The sequence below is a fragment of the Procambarus clarkii genome, chromosome 62 (assembly GCF_040958095.1).
Source record: "Procambarus clarkii isolate CNS0578487 chromosome 62, FALCON_Pclarkii_2.0, whole genome shotgun sequence".
Lineage (NCBI taxonomy): Eukaryota > Metazoa > Arthropoda > Malacostraca > Decapoda > Cambaridae > Procambarus > Procambarus clarkii.
Window position 1 is genome coordinate 32,076,251 of NC_091211.1, and position 25,352 is coordinate 32,101,602.

The 25,352-nt window shown below is 40.4% G+C and overlaps 1 protein-coding gene across 2 annotated transcripts in view; it reads right to left on the reverse strand.

Annotated features, from left to right (window-relative positions):
* Positions 1–14,956, reverse strand: part of Syx5 (syntaxin 5) — a 104,434-nt gene extending 89,478 nt beyond the window's left edge. The window contains exons 1-2 of one of the 2 annotated variants that reach the window (XM_069308441.1): positions 14,853–14,956; positions 4,762–4,920 (exon numbers count right to left, since the gene is read on the reverse strand). In XM_069308441.1, the coding sequence (XP_069164542.1) occupies positions 4,762–4,902 (141 nt within the window). In that variant the 5' untranslated portion in view covers positions 4,903–4,920; positions 14,853–14,956. Of the gene's footprint in view, positions 1–4,761; positions 4,921–14,779 lie in introns of both variants that reach the window. The other variant, XM_069308442.1, reaches the window with a different exon arrangement.
* Positions 14,957–25,352: the final 10,396 nt, after the last annotated feature.

The window sequence follows — 25,352 nt, forward strand, 5'->3', positions numbered from 1 at the left end:
ATATGAATTACAACTTCGTAAATGCTTCACTAATGTGCTACATATACAAATAATTACCAACAGAACCTAAATACCTGGCATGACCAATGGATGGAATAAACGTAGCTTAAAGACAGGTCACATAACAAAGACAATGAGCAGAGTAAATGGGAAGTTAGAAAATGACCACAACTTCCATCCCAACAACAACACAATGGGAAGTTACAGGGGACACAGGTGGAAACTTAGTATCCAAATAAGCCACAGAGACATTAGAAAGATTTTTTTCAGTGTCAGAGTAGTTAACAAATGGAATGAATTAAGCAGTGATGTGGTGGAGGCAGACTCCATACACAGTTTCAAATATAGATATGATGGAGCTCGAGACGCTCAGGAATCTGTACACTGGCCAACATACGAACGGCATTCAGAAACTTGTGTAAAGAATCATTCAGAACTTTGTATACCACATATGTCAGGCCAATCCTGGAGTATGCAACCGCAGCATGGAGTCCATATCTAGTCAAGGATAACACTAAACTGGAAAAGGTTCAAAGGTTTGCCACCAGACTAGTACCCGAGCTGAGAGGTATGAGCTACGAGGAGAGACTACGGTAATTAAACCTCACTTCACTGGAAAACAGAAGAGTTAGGGGGGACATGATCACCACATTCAAGATTCTGAAGGAAATTGATAGGGTAGATAGAGACAGGCTATTTAACACAAGGGGCACACGCACAAGGGGACACAGGTGGAAACTGAGTGCCCAAATGAGCCACGGAGATATTAGAAAGAACTTTTTTAGTGTCAGAGTGGTTGACAAATGGAATGCATTAGGAAGTGATGTGGTGGAGGCTGACCCCATACACAGTTTCAAGTGTAGACATGATAGAGCCCAATAGGCTCAGGAATCTGTACACCTGTTGATTGACGGTTGAGAGGCGGAACCAAAGAGTCAGAGCTCAACCCCTGCAAACACAACTAGGCGAGTACAACTAGGTGAGTACCAGTAGATTGACAGTTGAGAGGCAGAACCAAAGAGCCAAAGCTCAACCCCCGCAAGCACAACTAGGCGAGTACAATGCCTGACTCAGAGCCTCACACACTGACTGAACCCAATTTTTTTTTTTTTTTTTTTTTTAGATATATACAAGAGTTGTTACATTCTTGTACAGTCACTAGTACACATAGCGTTTCAGGCAGGTCCCTGGAATACGATCCCCTGCCGCGAAGAATCGTTTTTTCAAACCAAGTACACATTTTACTGTTGCGTTAAACAGAGACTACAGTTAAGGAATTGCGCCCAGTAAATCCTCCCCGGCCAGGATACGAACCCATGACATAGCGCTCGCGGAACGCCAGGCGAGTGTCTTACCACTACACCACGGAGACTGTATAATAATACAATAATGTAAATAATAATACAATCACACATTGGCCACTAATTGACAGCTCCCTACCTCAGAAATACCAAAGCCAACAAGTGCTGACCCCAGCAAAAAGGATGCCAAAGTGATCAAATACACACCATGCCAGACAGGAGAGTAAAGAAAGGGAGGGAGATAGACTCAAAGAAGTCAGAGGAAGAGCAACATGGAAAGGCCAAAAATGGAGATGTCACCCCCCATGAAACACCGAAAGCAGCCTATGGCCTTGCCGGCTGTTAAAAGATGTGAATAGGGTGCTATAGAATGAGCATTCAAACACCCTGTGCTACCTGTAAACGAAAACCCCAGACTGCTCCCATCTACAAAGCCTCGCACAAGAGTCAAAGACCTGAGCATTGATAAGGGTGAGGCACCTTTCAATGGAAGTTGGCCTCTCACAGACAGCCACCCAAGCCCACCAGAGAAGGTAACCCTGTCTGGGCAAGGGTGGCAACAACAAACACCCAGACATTATCATAAGGTTGATGCAATTGAAAAACCTGACTTTAGGAGAGGACATTATGGCAACCTTAGAAAAAAATTTAGCGAGTATAATTGGACAGACTGCTAGGCAAGGAAGTGAATGAGATGTATGTCAAGTTTTGTGAAATATATGATAAAGGCACAAAAAAATTTATACCAAAACAGAGATGCAGAACTAGGAAACAGGATTGGTTCAACAGAAATTGCGAAAGGATCAGAGACCAAGAGACACAAAAATGGAATCAATACAGGAAGAGGCCAAACCCCCAAACATACCAGCGATACAAAGATGCGAGAAACAACTACACGGCAGTGAGGAGAGAGGCAGAAAGAAATTTTGAAAAAGGGATTGCAGACAAATGTAAAACAGAACAAAGTCTATTCTATAAATTCATAAACAACAAATTGCAGGTAAAGGATAATATTCAGAGGTTGAAAATGGGAAATAGATTCACGGAAAATGAAAAGGAAATGTGTGAAACATTAAACGAAAAGTTTCAAAGTGTGTTTGTACAAAATGAAATCTTCAGGGAACCAGATACAATAAGAATTCCAGAGAACAACATAGAGCACATTGAGGTGTCTAGAGACGCAGTGGAAAAAATGCTCAAGGAGCTAAATAAGAATAAAGCAGTTGGTCCAGATGGAGTTACACCATGGGTTTCTGAGAAAATGTGCACCCGAGCTCAGCATTCCACTTCAACTGATTTTTCAGGCATCCCTGTTTACAGGAGTTGTAGCTGATGTGTGGAAAAAGGCTAACATAGTTCCAACCTACTAAAGTGGAAGCAGGGAAGACCCCCTTAATTATAGACCGGTATCATTGACAAGTGTAATAGTCAAAATATTGGAAAAAATAATTAAAACTAAATGGGTAGAACACCTGGAGAGAAATGATATAATATCAGACAGACAGTATGGTTTTCGATCTGGAAGATCCTGTGTATCGAATTTACTCAGTTTCTATGATCGAGCAACAGAGATATTACAGGAAAGAGATGGTTGGATTGACTGCATCTATCTGGACCTAAAAAAGGCTTTCGACAGAGTTCCACATAAGAGGTTGTTCTGGAAACTGGAAAATATTGGAGGGGTGACAAGTAAGCTTCTAACATGGATGAAAAATTTTCTGACTGATAGAAAAATGAGGCAGTGATCAGAGGCAATGTATTGGACTGGAGAAATGTCACAAGTGGAGTACTACAGGGTTCAGTTCTTGCACCAATGATGTTTATTGTCTACATAAATGATCTACCAGTTGGTATACAGAATTATATGAACATGTTTGCTGATGATGCTAAGATAATAGGAAGGATAAGAAACTTAGACGATTGTCATGCCCTTCAAGATGACCTGGATAAAATAAGTATATGGAGCACCACTTGGCAAATGGAATTTAATGTTAATAAATGCCATGTTATGGAATGTGGAATAGGAGAACATAGACCTCACACAACCTATATATTATGTGAGAAATCTTTAAAGAATTCTGATAAAGAAAGAGATCTAGGGGTGGTTCTAGATAGAACACTATCACCTGAGGACCACAAAGAATATTGTGCGAGGAGCCTATGCCACGCTTTCTAACTTCAGAATTGCTTTTAAATACATGGATGGCAATATACTAAAGAAATTGTTCACGACTTTTGTTAGGCCAAAGCTAGAATATGCAGCGGTTGTGTGGTGCCCATATCTTAAGAAGCACATCAACAAACTGGAAAAGGTGCAAAGACATGCTACTAAGTGGCTCCCAGAACTGAAGGGCATGAGCTACGAGGAGAGGTTAGAGACATTAAATATGCCAAAACTAGAAGACAGAAGAAAAAGAGGCGATATGATCACTACATACAAAATAGTAACAGGATTGATAAAATCGATAGGGAAGATTTCCTGAGACCTGGAACTTTAAGAACAAGAGGTCATAGATTTAAACTAGCTAAACACAGATGCCGAAGAAATATAAGAAAATTCACTTTCGCAAACAGAGTGGTAGACGGTTGGAACAAGTTAGGTGAGAAGGTGGTGGAGGCCAAGACCGTCAGTAGTTTCAAAGCGTTATATGACAGAGTGCTGGGAAGACGGGACACCACGAGCGTAGCTCTCATCCTGTAACTACACTTGGGTAATTACACTTAGGTAATTACTTTAGGTACACACAGTTTGAGAAACAGTTTATCAGTCACTCAAATGAGGCATAAAAAAACGATTCCTAAAATACAGAAAAAATGTACATGCAATGGCCCCAGCACGACTGAATAATATCCAGAACAGCCAGTCCTTGTCCGAATAACTGCGACTCAAAGAAGTGGTAAAAGCCATGTGTGCCAGGAAGATTACAGACTGAGTATTTGAAGGATAAAGAAGCTAGACATCTGGTGAAGTGCAGGTGTAATTACCAAGTCAACTGCTTTATGATTTGTGGTGTACTCAGTTTGGGGGGTCATGTTTTCTAAAATTTGTTTACCTTCCTGATTGCCTGTATAGGCTTACCCACCTTTCTGATAGCCTTTCCTTGGTTAAGATTATCTCATATCCTCCCTACTCCTCGAGCCTCTATAAAGGGGGCCCAGGTTTTGTCCTCTGGTCCCCAGTGGGGTTACAATAATTAACAAAGGCATGGTGTGGATTGATTTTGGTGGAACTATTCTTGTAGCTAGCAACAAGAAGCCATTAAAACTGCATACAATGAGTTGCATAAACACATGCAACATACAGTGAAAAAGGACAATTATGATAACGAATTTATAACACAACATTCATTTATATACAAATAAATAGAAACAAATTAATATGAGGACTGGCAAGAAAGATATTAATTCATGGTGACTGTGCTGGTGGCTATACTGGTGGTAGGAGTACAAGATAACCTACCTGAGGATACAAGGTATATGGGGGCTGTGTGTAAGCAGACTGGGGGGTTTGCTGGTAAGGGTTCTGATTTCCAGAAGGCCCAGGCACAGTCAGCTCCTCCACATACGACTCAGACCCCGCACGCCTCCGCCGAGTCGTCATCACACACTACTGGGAATCCTATAGGATGGAAGGAAAATTTTAGATAAAGTTAAAAATAAGAAATAATTATAGTAATTTTCCATTCTCTCACTAAAGGTGGGCTGTATACTCGGCCCACTTCCATTTCTCTTATTTATTAGCACCTTCACATTTTGGCCTGTCAGCATATACCCCAACTGTAAACATTCCAGGCATCTAAAGTCTTGCTCAAGGACACCTAACATGTTTAAACTCGTTTAGCAATTATATTAAGGAGTAATATAACTGTTCCAAACTCTCATTAGTTACAATGTAGATAATATGATTTGCCTCTTAATTCCACTTAACTTATTCCTGAGAATTCCACTTTCCAGGAAGTTCTACACTAATTCTGGGTCAACTATATCTGAGAATTCCCCTTTCCAAGAAGTTCTACACTAATCAAATATGCAATACTGTAATTACAATTATTAACCCTTCCCATGTGAACATGCATTAATCAGGCCAGCCGACAGGTAGCCTGTAAAGACATTAACCACTTAACTGCGCCAACCGAGTATTCTCGGTCGGCGGGAAACTGCACCAACCAAAAAAAACTATGATTTTTTTGGTACCCATTCTAAATGTGTACGAGGTTGGTTGTGTACGAAATGGACTCTTAGGACCTCCAGTGAGAGACAGCCATCTTTGAAAAAATTCCCAGAATGCCCTAGGGCTGCTGGCTGGGTTAATTCTGAGTGAGCAACCATGGGTGGCGTACGCGCCTCTGGCTCCCAAACACGTGTCCGACCCGGTGTTGAAAGATAACGCTCTGTCTGTGAAATTCAAACCTTATTGTTTGAAGAACATAAGGGTCATAAAATTGGTGAAGCTAGGCGCAATAAGGACCTAACACAAAGGTCAGATGCAAGTTATATAGCACCTACAAGGAATGATACAGCGAGCGTATCCAGTTATAGCTCTGAGCGTCACCTTTGCAATTGTATGCTATCTCCAATTTATTTAGATGATACATAGATGAATCGTTTTCTGCGTTCAGTGATGATGTATCTGATACAAGTAGCATAGATGAACAGTGTTAGCAGCTTCCATGGTAGTGTTTTCCATTTATATTTTCAAGAATACCTGAATCTATATTTGTTCATACCTGAATCTCTTCCTGACTGATGGACATTCTTTGAGGCTAGCTGAATCTCTTTCTGACTGACGGACACACTTTGAGGCAAGCTGAATCTCTTCCTGTGTGGGACCATACAAAGCGATCTTTTCAAGACTACCTTACAAATTTATCTTTTCCTATAATATTTTCAAGACTACCTTATGCTTTACAAGCTTGGCTACATGCAACCTACAAGTACTAAAGTCAAGGGTGTACGTGAGTGCATTATTTACAAGCACACAGAATGAAGAAACAGGAAGCGAAAATTTATCTGTACCTGGTGCAACGAGAGCCAAGTCGCGCTGTGCAATATGGACTACTTCGTTGATTATTACTCACTTCCGAAGTACTGAGTGTGTAATTACAGTGTGTTACTGTGTAAATAGTGTGTGAAACTGTACATACTGTAATTTTAGTGAATTTTTAACAAGTAATATTGCGACAATAAACATTTATTGTGGACACATTACTGACACATGTATCACAGTTCCATGGAAGATTATGAACATTCTACTGTGTACATATTGTAAAGGACACAAATATGCATCATATACGATAAAAAAATAAATAAAACCGCATTGGAAATATATAAAACAAATAATTGAAAATATATTTGTGGCAACACCCGGTGCTTGAATGGCCCACACGACCATGTCTGGGCGATTCATGCACGGGCGACTAGGCCCTGACGTCACAGAGCGCCCTGACGGCGTCACAGTGCACCTTGACCACGTCCCCACAGTCAAAGTAAGTGGAATTTGGTATTTATGTTTACATAGACATGTTCAGGGAAGGAAATTTATCATTTTGTAGAGAAAAAAGAATTTTTGGGGAACACTTTATTTCATGCGCACAGGGGGAATTTCACAATAAACTTGGCACAGCAGGGTGGTTAATCGTTTGGGCAAAGCAAGGAGAAACTTTTAATATAGGCCCCAAGAATGAATGCATCGTTAGTCAATCTAAATCAAATTGTAATTCGGTATGAGGTGACTCAACACTACATCAATCATCTTGCCTCTTGAGGGTTCATCTCTTCCTGGAAGAACATCCAGCCATTAGCATAGGGAACACGCAAACTGGGAGCTGCCGATGATCAGCCATCTTGGAAAGAATGCCGACTGGGCATTCTTTCCTCACTTCACCGGGAGCTTATCTTTGAAGTTTAATTGCAAACCACTTAGTTTGATGAAAGGGAGCAGTAGAACAACAGAAGTACACTTACATCGCATCAGGCTTGGATACCCATATGCATGGAAAATGGGCTTACAAGTCCCGGAAGATGAGAGGAAATGTCAGCACTGTGGAGAAATGCCCGACAGACCACTGGAACATTAACTAACACAGTGCAGAGTTACAAACCCATTAAGATTTCAACTAAGATTCAACAGACCAGAAGAAGTTGTTAAATACATGGGACAAAATCTTACTGAAGCGACCATACGAGTCATAAATACTCATACTCCGCCCAAGTAAAACAGAAACAAGAAACACTTAGTGGGCCAGCCAGAGGCTTAGGGCCCGTGCAGGAATATCCCTGGGGGGAAAAAAAAAAAAAAAAAAAAAAAAAAAAAGAGCTAACTTCTTTGGGCCAGTGTGTTGTCACTGCAGTTACCCAGGAGGCTCTCACAGCACTGGCGGAGGCCGGAGCCTCCCTCATGGACCCCTCCCAAAGCGAGGATGTCATAGACATTGAGAGCAAGTCCCAGAGAGGCAAACATCTGTTGGAAAATGAGCCGACAGATACTGCTCTAGAGCACGATGCTAGAAGGACGTTCTCACCTTCAGAAGACCTTTCTCCTGTGGTACCTCATTCCTCATTTTTAGATGTTCTAATTCAGTCAACAACAGGTCGGTGCGTGTTTGTGAATCCTTGTACCTGAAGTGCAGCAATCGAGGCTTCGGTACTGTGGTCACATTGCCTACCCGAGACCATACATACCCTGCCTACTACCTTGGGTAGCTTTCAGGAATCAATGGATCCTGTGGCCCAGTCTCTGACCAGGCCTCCCTGTTGGTCGTCTGGTCGACCTGGCTGTTGTATGCAGCTGCTCGCAGTCCGACATATGAATTATAGCCGGGTTGATCAGGTATTCTTCAAAGGTGTTTGTCGCGTTATCTCTCGAACACTGAGAGGCCAGCCAGTTATGCTTCTTGCTCCTTACGTGTATAGGGAGCATGTTAAGTCTTGGGCCCTTGATGTTGATAGTGTTCTCCCTCAGCGTACCTATTGCACCTCTGCTTTTCAATGGAGGTACTCTGCACATCCTGCCATGCCTACTCATGTGATGTTCTCATGTGATGTTATTTCTGTGTTCAGATTTGGAACCAGTCCCTCTAATATCTTCCACGTGTAGATTATTATGCTATCTCTCGCCTGCGCTCTAGAGTATACAGACTTAAAACTTTTAACTGGTCCCAATAATTAAGACAACTTATAGAGTGGATTCTAGCGGTAAAGGATCTTTGTACACTCTCCAGGACAGCAATTTCTCCGGCTTTGAATAGGGCTGTTAGAGCGCAACAATATTCCACCCTAAAGAGCACTAGTGTCTTATAAAGTATCGTCATTGGTATGGCATCCCTTGTTTGGAAGGTCCTTGTTATCCAACCTGCAATTTTTCTTGCAGTCATGACAGCTACTTTATGGTGTTCTGTAACGGTAAGGTCCGACATGATTATACCTAAGTCCTTTACATTGTTTTTTCATTCAATAGTGTGATTTGATTTGGTTTTAACTATGGTTTCAGTTTTTAAATTTTAATTTTTTCCATATCGCAGGAGCTGGAACTTATTTTCATTAAACATCATATCATAATCTTTGGCCCATTGAAAAACCCGATTTACATCCAACTGGAGGTTTGCTGTATCCTCTATATTGTCTACTCACATGAAAATCTTGGTGTCATCTGCAACTGATGATACAGTTTTGTAGTTTGTATCCTCCATGTCTGATATTAGGATGAGAAAAGTACCGAAGCAAGTATGGTACCATGGGGTACTGAGCTTTTTACAGTAGATGATCTGGATTTTACTGTGTTTACTATTACAATGTATTCTGTTTGTTAGGAAGTTGAAGATCCATCTCCTTACTTTGCCAGTAATTCCTTTTGCACACATTTTGTACGCAATAACACCATGGTCACATATGTTGAAAGCTTTTGCAAAGTACAGTATGTGTATATTACATCTGCATTTCGCTTGTCTTCCATGGCACCCAAGGCCTGTGTCTCGGTGATCTAGCAACAGAGAGGCAGGAGCACCCTGTTCTGATCCCGTATTATCCAGGGTTATGCAGATGTTGTGAGTATTTGATTTGTAATCAAATCCAATTGTAATCAAATCATTGGGATCAAATCTTAGCACTCTATCAAAGATTTTTATGATGTTTGAGGTTAGAGCTATTGGTCTATAAATTTTTGTATTTGCTTTACTACCTCTTTTGTGAAGTGGTGTGATCACCGCTGTTTAACCCTTAAATGGCGCATAGCTATATACCATTTGACACCTACAGGCGCATACCAAAAAAAAAAAAAAAAAAAAATTTTTTTTTCTTCCTAACCTGTTAATGTGTTCACTGATCACGGGAAAAATAATAAAAAAATCGTAAGTGTCACACTTCCCCGCCCACTATAGGGCGGGGAAGTGTGACAAAAATCAGGCGTTGACTGAGCGTGCGTCCCAGGCGGTCTGTTGATCGCCAGCTGTCAGGCCAGAGTTTCCACAAAGAGATAATTACCTAATTATTTCAATGTCTCTGATTGATTTTTCATAGTTTTTTTGCTGTAATATTATTCAATAGTGTGTAGTGTGATTTATTTATATAATAAAATGAGTGAATCATCGCTGTACTCAAAAATATGGTGTGCATATTGTTGATTCCAATTATGTTCATCAAACGGTGAACAAATACTTTGTCGGTTATTACACTATATACACAGGTTATATATAAGTATCTGCATGTTTTGTTCACCATGACAAACCACTAAGTTGGTATGCCGAGTGGCAGTGGCAGGCAGTGACTGGCTGCCACTCTCACCTCACCTGACTTGCCACCATTCTCCACCCACCATACTGTTTTTGCTTTTATATACAGACGTTATATATAAGTATTTACATGTTTTGTTCACCATAACTGTACATCTAAGCTTGTATGGTGAGTAAAGGCAGAGAAACGTAGCTACTCACACAGTCAGCTGGTGGCGGCTGCCCTCAAGGCCAGACGCACTAATATTTCTCCTACAACAATACTGTTTGTGGTGTTATTACGCTATATACACACATTATATATAAATATCTACCTGTTTTATTCACCATACTTGTACAAGTAAACTGGTATGGTGCCCAAAGACCATAGTGGTCATCAGTAAACAACATGATAAGTCCTGCAGACGACGCTCCTCCCTCACCAAAATGGCGGCTCCCAACCTCCTACTCTCACTGTTATCTCACACTATACACACGTTATATATAAGTATCTACATTTGTGTTCACCATAGCGAACCACTAAGCTGGTATGGTGAGTGCAGTCAATAAAAGGTGGCCACACACACACAAAAGACAACGCCACCATCCTCCCTCCCACAGCATTACTCCTCCCTCCATGGCGCACAGCGCCAAATATCACCACAATCCTGCTATTATCAGAACCCTGGTCAGTTTTATCACAGTCTGGGGTCTTCTGTAATAATATCGCTACATAATAGCATGAACAAGTATATTATGGAATTTTTAGGCGATGCTGTGGTCACAAGCTGAACAGCAGTGCTGTGAGCTCATGCTGCGTGCGTCAGGCTTGGTAGCTGACTCAATACTGAGGCCCCTAACACCCTGGAGTTTGGCCCACGATTTTTTTAAAAAATGGTGTCTGTTTACAAGAGCCCTGATGAAGGTGTGGTGAACCCCGTGTATCCGCGGGCCGTTTAAATCTTGCGTAGTACTCCAAAGCATCACATGATGCGATGCGCAATTTACTGCAAGTCGGTCAAAGCATCATATGATGCGATGCGCAATTGAAGGGTTAAAGTATGTCAGGGATGACGCCAGTATCTAGGCTCTGTCTCTAAAAGATGTTTAGGGCCTGTGATAGTGGTGTTTTGCACTTCTTGGTAAATACCCTGGGTAGAGGTGCAGCACTGAAGCTACACATCAGGCAGGAGGCTCTGTTGCATGTTCAGCTATCCAACATCACATTTAGGGACTAGCCTGTCAAGTGCCGACAGGTATTGTCGGAGGAGGAGTAATCTAGGGCCCGGTATGGTAAGATTGGCCCAAATGACCCGAGTGTTGAAGTGGACGACACCCAGGCAGCTCAGCAGGTGTTAGAGGATGCATCAGCGGGATTACTGGAAGTTACCAGGATTCGCGGAGCAGCAGGGCCGACGTCTGTATCTCGTTTCAGGATCAACGCTACACAGGACCTCGTATCAGGTCCAGCCCTACAACTTTCCTGTGTTACAATGCTATGCTTGCCATCTATTGGGCCATAGTCACCTCACCTCCAGTAATGCAGCATACTGTGCAAACTGCGGCAACACAGGTCAGAGATAATGGTGGGAACTCACCCAGAAAATGGCGTTTCATTACATTCAATGCAGGTTTTCTGTGGAGAGCCCCTCCGGCTCCCCGGAGCTATCTAACCACAGAAAATAAAAGAGGGACTAACCCGGGAGGCGATCGCTACTCGCACCTCAATGCAAAAGTCGAGACGACTGGCTGCAATCTGCGACCCAAAGCAACATATGCCTGACTAGGGCCAGGAACATTAACGAGATAACGGGCAGCCAGGACCCTGTTCGACCTCCAGAATCCTTGCGCCCGAATGTTAGCCCAAGACATTACCAGAAACGGCAGCTAATGCAGCAAATTTGTGAGGGCCAGAGAGAAAGACGAGGAAATGGGTACATTATAGGAAACAGCCTACCAAACATACCAGCACTACAAACAAGCAAGAAACAAATACACAGCAGTGAGGAGAGAGGCAGACAGAAACTTTGAGAAAGGAGGGTAGCAGACATACAGTATGTAAAACAGATTCAGGGCTTTTATATAAATTCATTAAAAGCAAGCAAAAGTAATGGATAAAATTCAGAGATTGAGAATGGGGAACAGGTTCACCAAGAATGAAAAAGAAATGAGCAAAACACTAAATAAACAGTCCCCCAATTGGGTTTGTGAAAAATCAGAATTCCAGAGAACCAGACCTAATGCCAATTCCAGAAAACTTCATAGAGTACCTAGAGGTGTCCCTAGATGAAATGTAAAATTTACTGAAGGAGCTAGGAAGAAATAAAATTGTTGGACCATATGAACTGTCACATTGGGTGCTGAAAGAATGTGCAACTGAGCTGAGCATCCCACTCCAATTAATATTTCACACCTCTTTGTCCACAGGAATCTTAGCAGATATTTGTAAAAAAAGACAAACAGTGTCAATCAACAAAAATGGTAGCTGAGAAGACCCATTAAATTTGACCCGTATCATTAACAAGCGTGGTAGTCAAAATACTAGAAAAAATAGTTAAAACTAAATGAGAAGAACGCCTGGAGAGTAATGACATAACAGACAGACAACGTGGTTTTCGAACAGGAAGATCCTGTGTAACAAATCTACTCAATTTTTATGATAGAGCCACAGAGATTCTACAGGAGAGAGATGGTTAGGTTGACTGTATCTACTAGCCAGAGTTGCCTAACAAGCCAAATTTGTAAATATTTAATTTTCCAAAAAATTTTTATGAAATGATAGTTTTTATTCTATTATATATGATTACAATTTCATGTTATTAGTCAAAAGTAAAAAAAAATTATCAAACTTAACCTAACCTACATAACCTAACCAATCCAAAATTTACCCAACCTAACCAATCCAAACCTATCTTAACATAACATAACTAAGTAATTCATATTCCTAATATAAAAGATTATTATTGTTAGAAAAAAAAAAAGTCAACTTTACATTTTTAAATTTTTCTGGAAAGAAAATTGAAAATAACGTGAATAACGTAATGTGCTCGGCCTGTTATGCAAATTTAACGTTGAACACTTTGCCAACTAGTGTGGTTCTGGCAATTGGGTACAACATATACATATGTTGTACCTAATATACTGTACATGTATATTCTACACAGAGTGGGAACATAGGCATTGGTGGTGGGATTTGGAGCTCCTAATTAAGAGTTCAATTTCCCAGGTGATAAGATCGTGATGCTAGTGCAAATTGGCAGACTAACACATGAAGTGTCCAAGCAGTGCTAGGGCATCAATTTAGTGTCAGTAGTGCTTTAAGAATGACAGTAAGAGGCCTACAGTTTGAAAGGAATTCAAAAGTTGGGTTTCAAAAACTGGTGCCAGCATAGCTGGTAGTGCCAATTCGGTAATTAAAGAAATAGCTCAAGAATACAAGACTGCTTACATGTCTCTTAACACCATTTTAATGGGCTAATTATTAGCCAAGGCCAGTTAACAATGTAGGGAACTATTTAATCAACTGATTGTAATGCTCAAGAATTATTAGTAAATACTGTACAGAACTTGTCAAGCAACTGACCAACATACAGTGCCCCTTGGAGAGAGCCAGCGAGGCCGCACACTGAAAACACGAGCGCAAAAAGAATATGCAGTATTTTACAGCTAAGTGAACTAGTGTATTGCAGAATTTGAATTTTTTAATGAAACATGCCACTAACAAAACTGTACTTGGTTTAATACAGTGTGTCCAGAAGCTGAAACACAGACACACTATCGGTTTAAAGGCGGGCAAATTAGCTTTCCAAATCACATGTCCGATGCTGGTTTCTGGGCATGGTCGGAGATGGCTCTGAACATATCTGGCAACCAAATCACCGATCATAATCTGCCCACAATATTCTGCATAGGCTTAATAGGTTCAGTATTAATGAGCACCCTTACCTCGTCAGCTGAATCTAAATTGGTATTATTAAACATAATACTTTATTCAGTAGCCCTAACATGAGAATTATCTAATCTATGAACTATTACCTAAAGATTTTTTTACATCCTTGGCTCATAGCCAAGGGAAAAATACCCGCTTCAATCCCTGGGCACGACTGAAAAAGGCTAGTTTCCTTTCACCTGATGCACTTCTTTACCTAGCAGTAAAATAAGTGCCCGAGATTCAGGAAGCTGTTGAGGGCTTCCTTATTTCTTTGGGAAAATGAAGGACAGTTGGCCTACAGGGCCTCCATAAGCTCAAGCACACACCTCCTCTCCCCAACAATAACAATTATTATTAGTCATTATGAATTAGGTAAGAGTGCAAAAATCAGACTATTCAAGCCTTATTCCCTATTATCAATAAGGTCCACTTACCAAAACATTGCAAAAAGATTACATGCTATATTCTGGCTGTATTTAATTGCTTGTGTGTTTATTTGCAGCCAAATACATTGTACAGCAGAAGAGATGATGCAGGACCAATTAATGCTGTGCCTTTTTAGTCAGAAAAAAACTTTCATGTACAGTACAGCATTGTACTTTATTTATATACTTCCCAATGATGTATATTCATTCTTCGTCATATTAAAACACCCGCAATCTGATGCCTACCATACACTACAAAGGCTCCATACACTTTCCTGCAAGGGTCTATATTCTACAAGATGTGTTAAGCCTTGACAGCCCCGTTACGACAGCTAGAGCAGGAAGAGAGCCCCCAAGGTTAAGTCTACTCTCTTCCTTTATCTACCCAACACACACACATCTTTCCTTCAACTATACCCGCCAGCACACACGACTACTGCCACCAAGGACTGGACTCATAGTTATGAGGGAGAGCAGGTAGAGGACTGACCATGAATCTCCATAAACAGCACCACCCGTCCTGGCCCGAGACTGTAAACACTGCCAGCCACGATTACAAAATGACGTCATCAATTCCATTTCTGAGGAAAGAACTTTCACACTGTAAATTGTTACAAAATTATACATCTCATTGGCTACGTATTTTTTCAAATGACTTTGAGACACCATAATATGCAAAATATGATATATATAAATTTAAGATGTAAATAGGCCCAGTGTCTCTTTGGAAATGTTTGCAAGGCGGGGTGTTTAAGTTCATTTGTTATAATGTTAATTGAATTCATTGTGTCGGGGGACAGGAAGCCAGAATGTATTCATACACGACAGGTTTTAATCGAGGTCCGCCTCCTCCCAAGGCCGAATTACTGACCCCGCCCTGATTATAAGATCAGCAGGGTTGACTGTATCAGCCTGCAACCTCACAACAGGCTGACTAACTCCTGAGTGCCTATTCATTGCTAGGTGAACATAGCAATTAGGAGAAAGGAAATGTGCCCAACTATTTCTGTCCCGTCTGGGATTCTAACCCGGAACCCGGGAGGATTTACTTGGCGCCAATCCTTAAATGTAGCCTCTGTTCACCCTAACAGTGAATGGGTACCTGCATGGTTGTTAAACGATTTGGCGGGACGTGTTCCGGGGAAAAATTAGGATTAAGGACCTGCCCGAAACACTATGCGTGCTAGTGGCTGTACAAGTTAGTTTAGTTCGTTTATTATGCACCCCATACCCATCTTGTAGACGGTAGTGGAAAGGGTTACAGAGGCACATAATATGCTCTGGGACTGAACCCCACAATCCATTTAGCCTTACCTACCTTGAGGTTACCTTGAGGTGCTTCCAGGGCTTAGCGTCCCCAGTCCCTAGCAACCGTCTCCTGGTTGCTGGACTGATCAACCAGGCTGTTGGACGCGGCTGCTCGCAGCCTGACGTATGAGTCACAGCCTGGTGATCAGGTATCCTTTGGAGGTGCTTATCCAGTTCTTTCTTGAACACTGTGTGGGGATTGCCAGTTATGCCCCTTATGTGTAGCGGAAGCGTGTTGAACAGTCTCGAGCCTCTGATGTTGATAGAGTTCTCTCTCAGAGTACCTGTTGCACCTCTGCTTTTCGACGGGGGTATTCTGCACATCCTGCCATGTCTTCTGGTCTCATGTGATGTTATTTCTGTGTGCAGGTTTGGGACCAGCCCCTCTAATATTTTCCACGTGTAAATTATTATGTATCCCCGCCTGCGCTTCAGGGAGTACAGATTTAGGCTCTTTAGTCGGTCCCAATAGTTTAGATGTTTTACTGAGTGGATTCTAGCAGTAAAGGATCTCTGCACGCTCTCCAGGTCAGCAATTTCTCCAGCTTTGAAAGGGGCTGTCATTGTGCAGCAGTACTCCACTCTAGAAAGCACAAGCGTTTTGAAAAGTATCATCATCGATATAGCATCTCTAGTGTGAAATGTTCTTGTTATCCAACCTGTCATTTTTCTTGCAGTTGTGACGGCTACTTTATTGTGTTCTTTAAAGGTAAGGTCTTCCGACATGAGTACACCCAGATCCTTTACATTGCCTTTTTGTTCTATGTTATGATTTGCCCGAGTTTTGTACGTGGTTTCCGTTTTTATATTTTCATTTTTTCCGTAGCGCATGAGCTGGAACTTATCTTCGTTAAACACCATATTATTTTCTGTAGCCCATAGAAAGACCTGATCTACATCTGACTGGAGCTTTGCCGTGTCCTCTATGTTGCCTACTCTCATGAAGATCCTAGTGTCATCTGCAAAGGATGATACAGTGCTATAGGTTGTGTTCTTGTCTATGTCCGATATGAGGATGAGAAAAAGTACTGGAGCAAGCACAGTACCCTGGGAGACTGAGCTCTTCACGGTTGATGGGCTGGATTTTATTTTGTTGACTATTACACATTGGGTTCTGTTGGTCAGGAAATTGTAGATCCATCTGCCTACTTTCCCGGTAATTCCTTTTGAGCGCATTGTATGTGCAATAACACCATGGTCACATTTATCAAAAGCTTTTGCGAAATCTGTGTAAATTCCATCAGCGTTTTGTTTGTCTTCCATAGCATCTAATGCTATATCATAGTGGTCCAGCAACTGCGGCAGGCAAGAGCGCCCTGTTCTGAAACCATGTTGTCCGGGGTTATGGAGATGCTGTGATTCCATGTATTTTGTGATCTTACTTCTTAGCACTCTCTCAAAAATTTTTATGATGTGCGATGTTAGTGCTATCGGTCTGTAATTTTTTGCCTCTGCCTTATTTCCTCCTTTATGAAGTTGTGCTATCTCTGCTGTTTTTAGTATATCAGGAATAACGCCAGTATCTAGGCTTTGTCTCCACAGAATGTGGAGGGCCTGCGATAGTGGTTTTTTTACAGTTCTTGATGAATATGGAGTTCCAAGAATCCGGGCCTAGTGCAGAGTGCATAGGCATACTGTTTATGGCTTCTTCAAAATCCAGTGGGGATAGGGTGACGTCTGATATATGCTTTGATGTTGGTATCATATCCATAAAAAATTCATTTGGGTTATCAATCTTTAGTGTGTTTAATGGCTCGCTGAAAACAGAGTCGTACTGCTTCCTCAGTAACTCGCTCATTTCTTTGTTGTCATCGGTGAAAGTTCCATCTCCCGTTCGCAGGGGTCCGATACTAGATGTGGTTTTTGATCTTGATTTTGCATAGGAGAAAAAATATTTCGGATTTCTCTCTATTTCACTGATGACCTTTTGCTCTCTTTGCCTCTCCTGAGTTTTGTATGATTCTTGTAGCTTGAGTTCAATTGTTTCTATTTCTCTACCTAACCTTCTTCGCCGTTCTTGAGATAGGGTGCGACTCTCTAGTTGTTCTGCGATTCGTCTTCTGCGCCTATATAGGGAATACGTTCCCGTTCCAATCTGCATATCTACCTCTTTTTTCTTAGGGGTATGCGGTTTGAACATATTTCTAGTGCTACTGAGCTTATTTTTTTCCAGGCACTGGTTCAGATTTGCATTTTCTAGCTGTTCTTCCCAGTTTATTTCTGTGAAGTCCTGGTTTATTTGCTCCCAGTTTATCTGTTTATTATTGAAGTTGAATTTGCTGAAATCTCCTCCACCGGGAATCTGGACTGGTTTTGAAGGTCTATTCCCCATGGTTGTCATAACTTCAATTAAGTTGTGATCTGAGTAACAGGTATTTGTAATCATTATGTTCCCGATCAATTCATCATTATTAGTGAAACTGAGGTCCAGCGTGTTCTCCTTCCTAGTTGGTTCTACTATTTGCTGGTGTAAGGCAAACCTGTCGCACATCCGTAGCAGGTCATTTGCATGTGCCTGTTCATTTAGGCTACTTCCTGGTATTCTTTCTGATATTACTGTGTTTGCCAGGTGCTTCCATTTCAGGTGCCGTAGGTTGAAGTCCCCAAGCAGGATGATGTTCGGAGCTGGATTTGTGAGTTTTCCAAGCAGTGTTCTATTTTCATTAGTTGGTCTTTAAACTGCTGAGGGTTTGCCTCCGGTGACTTATATACAAGGACAATAACTACATTTAGAATCTCTATTTTGACTATCAGCACTTCCACCATATCATTTGAGGTGTTTAGCAGCTCAGTACAGATGAGTGTGTCTTTGATGTAGAGGCTGACCCCACCCTGAAGCCGGTGTTTCCTATCACATCTGAAAAGATTGTACTCTGAGATCCATATTTCACCATCATGGTAGTCCTTTGTGTGGGTTTCCGTTAGGGCTGCAAACACTGCATTTGCCTCATAAAGGAGACCGTCTATAAAGTGAACTTTGTTGGATTTGCGTGTTTTTATACCCTGGATGTTGGCAAATATAAATGATGTTATCGTGTTAGTGGAAGTGCTGGAAGCCTTACCTGGTGTTAATATCTGAGGCTCGCTAAGGCTCGATCTGAAGCTCGTAACTAGCGAAGTAAGTTACAATCTTGATGAGCTAGTTACAAAATTCCATACACATCGTCACATCATCAATGGGTTCGAGCGATATTTAGGTAAGATTTCTGGCAGCAAATAATTTTCAATGAAATATTTACACATCTTTGGAACATTGGTTATAGAATTGTCTCTGAATTCACGTATCTTTTCGCACTCCATCACATAGTGACGGATGGAGTGCGAATAATTTTGTTGACACAGTTTACATTTGGTCAGGTCTACATCAGCAGATAATGAGAATTCCCAGAGATACTTGTAACCGAGTCTAAGCCGAGCAGTAGTAACATCTAGAAGTCTGCTGATTTTATTGGATGAACCATAGATGTGTGGCTCCTCTTGCATGATAGTATGATGATAGATGGAATTACTGGTGACGATTTCTCTTTGCCTCAGAGCTACGAAATTTTGTTGAAGTTCTTGGTGTACTGCTGCTCTCAGACTCCTTATTGACAATCCAAGGTTATACTCAATTTCTCCTTTAAAGGCAGATTCTTTGGCTAACTCATCAGCTCTATCATGCTTTCGGAGGCTAACATTCGATGGCGTTCACATGAAATGGACTCTGTTACCATCATCAATAATTTTGTTGTTCTCGTGTCTAGCTTCAAATACGATCATGTTACAGCTGTGGCTTAAATAGTTGAGAGCAATTAAGGATGATTGCAGAGAGTCACTTATAATTAATGTATTAAATTTGGAGACTTGTACACATTTCAGTGTAAGGAGCAAGGCAAATAGTTCGGTCTGAAGGGTTCGGCCCAGTTCTATATACGGACTCCACACTCAAAGTATCGACCATCGACCATTGTCAGAATACTGCACTTCAGAGCTGCACCCGTGGGACGGTGTAGGGAACCATCAGTGTATATGATTTGAGAGAGAGAATGCTCTGTGGACAGAGCATCAATATGGCTTAAGGCGTTGAGCTTTGCCTCAAGATGAAGCTTGGGGTGATCTCTAATTTGCTTCTTAAGGCTGCGTAAGGCTTTTAACACTTAACCACCAAAACCTTCTTCTTAAATTACAACATTATGGAGTCAGAGGTCATTCCCTACAGTACATTAAGTCTTACCTTACTGACAGGCTCCAGTATGTTTCTGTGAATAATTCAATTTCTCCCACCCTACCCATCAACATTGGTGTTCCCCAGGGCAGCATACTTGACCCTCTCCTCTTTCTCATCTACATTAATGACCTTCCAAATGCCTCCCAACATCTCAAACCAATTCTATTTGCTGACGACACGACCTTCATTTACTCCAGTCCTGACTCCCTTGCTCTACATTTCACAGTGAATACTGAGCTAAATAAAGCCCATCACTGGCTAACTGCCAACAAACTCACCCTCAATATTGACAAAACTTTCTATATTTTGTTTGGCAATAAATCCTCAAATCAAATAAATCCTCAGGGTTAACAATACCCAAATTTGTAACAAAGTAGATGGCAAATTCCTTGGCGTTCTCATTGACCACAAGCTGAATTTCCAGGGACACATCTATATAAATAACAATGGAAACGTTCGTTTGTTCAAAATCGCTAATCTCCGAAAGTTCTTCACTGATTAGTTAGTTTAGTTCATTTATTATGCACCCCATACCCATCTTGTGGGCGGTAGTGGAAAGGGTTACAGAGGCACATAATGGGCTCAGGGACTGAACCACACAATTCATTTAGCTAAGCAAGTTACAATCTTGATGAGCTAGTTACAAAATTCAATATAAGTCGTCACATCAACAATGGGTTCGAGATCGACCTAAAGTACAGGTTCTAAATTAAGCAACTGACACATGTGGAGAGCTAGTGTCACAATTTATATGTTTGTCCTGCACACCGCCCCCCCCTATCCAGTGGGCAGCGGTGGATAGCGATTGCTTTGAAATTTTCACACAATGTTCCATTCGCATCCGAGCGGGTTTATATATACTCTGCCTGCTAGCTCTGCCTTTCCCTTCAAAAGGTTTTAACTTTAGTTAAAAAAAAAAAAAAAAAAAAAAAGAATAATATTGTCATCTTTATTATTGTCTTTTTTTTCTTTTTACTCCCATGTTCCATAGTACACTGGCTTTGCCTGTGTCCTCTAGTATTAACTTCATTATCCAGTGTTCCTGAGTGTATCTCTATTTAAACTACCTCAGTTTGTTTTAGTGTAACTTTAGTATTCAACTATAGTGTACTTATAATAGTATAGTAAGCAAGCTTTTCATCTTATAGATTTCATAATTGTTTTTTTTTACTTTTTTGGTCATCTATTGTTATTAATTATTTTAGTTAATTTTTTACATTCCTAGTTCCCATTAAGTTTTTTTTTTCTTTTTACTTAAAATTACCATTAAGTTTATTTTACTTTAGAATTTTTAATCTACTTTTTTCTTTGTTTTCTATTTTGTAATTTGCCATTCTTACCTTGTTTTCCTGCAAACAGCCTTTTTATGCAGACAAGTATAGACCCAGAACTAAACCTCTTATCCACTATCTATGACAATCATCACTTCAATGATCAAAATTGCAGATATTTTACAGCACATGATGTAAACAATGTATTAACAGATAATCTCAATATCTCTGTAATCAACTTGAACGTTAGATCCCTAGGTAAACACTTCGATGATGTTAGTGCCTTGATTGAAACTATTGACAACAAATTCTCTTTTATTATACTTACTGAAACGTGGTTGAAAGAGGATAATACTCAACTCTTTAACATGCCTAACTACTCGGCAATTCACAACTGTCGTCAAATGCAGAGAGGTGGTGGTACTGCCCTTTACTACCACCAAGAACTAACATGCTTAAAAATAATTAGAACTAGAGACTGCTGTGGGGAGTATATCTTCGCCAGTTTCAGAGTCAAGGGTGCCGAGTCTGTCCTGTCTGTGGGTGCAGTCTATAGAATTCCTAACACTGATGTGTCCGAATTCAACTCAAACCTTAGAAATCTAATACTTGATAACAGACTGAACAAAAACCACCTAATTATCGCAGGGGACTTTAATATTGACCTCTGCGAGCCTGAACACCCTACTGCTGTTAGCTTCCTCAACTGTATGAATTCCTGCTTCCTCATACCCTTAATCACTAGACCAACTAGAATCACTGATAGTACTGCTACGACTCTAGATCACATCTGGACCAACATAACCTCTCCGCTTACTTCAGGTATAATCACCGATAGCACTACAGACCATTACCCCACATTTCTCTTATCTAACATTAGCAAACCACCTCTAGAGACAAGGGAGTTAAGCTTTAGGCTGAAACTGCTATAAACAATTTTATAACTGCTGCTGATAATGTCAACTGGGAGTCCGAGTTAGGTAACATAGGGGACATCAACCTAGCAGTGAAATCTTTTCTACAAACAACTCTTAGCCTTTATAACACCCACTGTCCTATGCTTACAAAACAAGTCACAAGCAAAAGACTTAACAATCCTTGGCTTACAAAGGGAATACTTAAATCCATTAACAAAAAACACGACCTTGAGAAGAAGTATAGGCTAGGAACAGTCTCCAAAGAATTCTCAAAGAATTACTCGTTATTGCTATCTAAAATAATTAGACGAGCCAAAATTAAATACTATGAAGATAAATTTACCCAAATAAAGAGCAACATTAAAAAAACTTGGAGCACAATTTCACAAATATTGGGATCAAAGAAGATTTTAAATAACAAACCAACACTCCTTTCCAATAACGTTGGTCAGCTTTCAGCCTCTGATTCTGCTATTGAGTTCAATAGGTTCTTCTCTTCCATTGGGTCATCCCTTGCAAATGATATTCCATCTTCCTGTACTGATGTTAAGGACTATCTTACAGGTAACTATCCACAGTCTCTGTACCTAAAGCCTACTAGTTCCACTGATGTCAATGAAATAATCCTTTCCCTTAAAACTAAGTCTAGTGCCCTCGAGGAGATACCAACTTTAATTTACAAAAAAGCCTCCAGATCTCTAGCCCCTGCTATTGCATTGCTCTTCAACAAGTCACTTGAACTCCAAACCTTTCCTGACATTCTAAAAAAAGCAAGAGTAACCCCTGTCTACAAATGTGGTGATCTCACTGATGTTAACAACTACAGACCTATATCAATCCTGCCTAACTTGTCAAAAATATTCGAAAAGCTAATCTACAAGCAGCTTTACTCTTTTCTAGCCAAACACAATATACTTAGCTCTTGTCAATATGGCTTCAGACCCAAAAAAAGCACTAACGATGCACTTATTAGTATGATTAACTTAATTCACGCAGCTCTTGATAAAAAGGAGTTTCCTGTTGGGTTATTTGTGGACCTGCGTAAGGCTTTTGACACTGTCAACCATCAAAACCTTCTTCTTAAATTACATCATTATGGAGTCAGAGGACACTCCCTGCAATACCTCAAATCTTATCTTACTGACAGGCTCCAGTATGTTTCTGTGAATAATACAATTTCTCCCACCCTACCCATCAACATTGGTGTTCCTCAGGGCAGCATACTTGGCCCTCTCCTCTTTCTCATCTACATTAATGACCTTCCAAATGCCTCCCAACACCTCAAACCAATTCTATTTGCTGACGACACAACCTTCATTTACTCCAGTCCTGACCCCCTTGCTCTAAATGCCACAGTAAATACTGAGCTAGAGAAAGTCCATCTTTGGCTAACTGCCAACAAACTCACCCTTAACATTGACAAAACGTTTTATATTCTGTTTGGCAATAAATCCTCTAATCAGATAAATCTCAAAATAAACAATACCCAAATTTGTAACAAATTAGATGGCAAATTCCTTGGCGTTCTCATCGACCACAAGCTGAATTTCCAGGGTCACATTCTAAATATATCAAAAAAAGTTTCAAAAACTGTTGGCATTCTTTCTAAGATCAGATATTATGTACCCCGCCCTGCCCTGGTTACTCTCTATTACTCCCTCATCTATCCATACCTCAACTATGGTATTTGTGCTTGGGGTTCTACTACCCAAAATCATTTACGTCCTCTTATTACCCAACACAAAGCTGCTATTAGGACAATATCCAACTCTGGCCCCAGACATCACTCGGTACCCTTACTCAAATCTCTGAATATGTTAGATATTAAGTCACTGCACATTCTCTCTTGTGTATTATACATATATAAAACGCTGAACTGTAATGCCAATCCTGACCTTAAAAGCTTCATTGAAGGTTGTAACAGAACCCATGAGCACCACACCAGGAATAAATACAGTTTTGATATTCCTAGAGTACGACTTAATCAAACTAGAAATGCTCTACAAATCAAGGGACCCAGAATGTGGAATGACCTTCCCAACCATGTTAAAGACTGTACCTCTCTCAACCAGTTTAAGATAAAAACTAAACACTACCTAATAAATTCCCTGTAACCCACCTCACTCCTTTATTGTCAACCCATGTCTGTTATTTTATTATTATTATTTTTTTTAATCAATACTGTTTGTCAACCTATTGTATTTGTGCTGCTTTTTCAGTCATGTTCCCCCTTTTTTTTATCTTTATTTGTATTTGTTTTCAACACTTTTTATTCTTTATGCTCAATTAGTATTAAGTTCTAGATATTAATGTTTTTCTTGCCCGAAACGCATTGCGTAATAGTGGCTTTAGGCATTGTATGTACTAGCTCTATCTATATATCAATCCATTAATGTAACATCACTTGTATGTATGTACCTTACCTGAATAAACATATTTATTTATTTATTTATTTATACATACGATATTGATGTCACGTCTGTGACAGAAAAAAACATGCTTTTTCTGAAAAACTGTGTTTTTCATGTGAGGGAAATCTTCGAAACTTCATTACCGATTGCTTTGAAATTTTGTCACAATGTTGCATTTAAATAGGCGCGTCTTTTCATATATCTTCCATATACATGCCTTACCTGTGACAGGAAAAAACATGCTTTGTTTGAAAAACAGCGCCATCTGTTAGACGTAAGAGCAACACATGCTGTAATCTCTAAAAGTTCTTCACCGATTGCGTTGAAATTTTGAAACAACATTGCATTCAAATAAGCGCGTCCTTTTATATACATACTATATAGATGCCACCCCTCTGACAGGTAAAAACATGAGTTTTTTGAAAAACAGCACCATCTGTTGCACATAATAGCAACATGCATGCTATACTAAATATGTCACGAATTCCATTTCAATGTTTCCGATTGCATTGATAAATTTTATTTTCGTAGATTTCGACTTATTATTTTTATTGAATTATTTTGTGTGACATTGCTTTGGAATTGAGCTGTGTTGTTTATCATACCGTTCATTTCGTGAGTATAGTTTATTTTTTATTTTTTCGCATTTTCATTTATTTTTTAACTGTTTTCTTATATTTCAGTGATGGGAACATCAGAGCACTTGATGTTCCCAATTTTCTGATGGGAACATCAGACCATTTGGGATGGCCTTGGACGAGGGAGTGGGAAGTGGTAGGGATGACGAGGGGACAGAAGTGAGAGATGGCGGGGAGGACGAGGGGACAAGGGAGGGGTTAATGGTGGGGTAGGAGGAGGGGACGGGGGAGTTTGGGA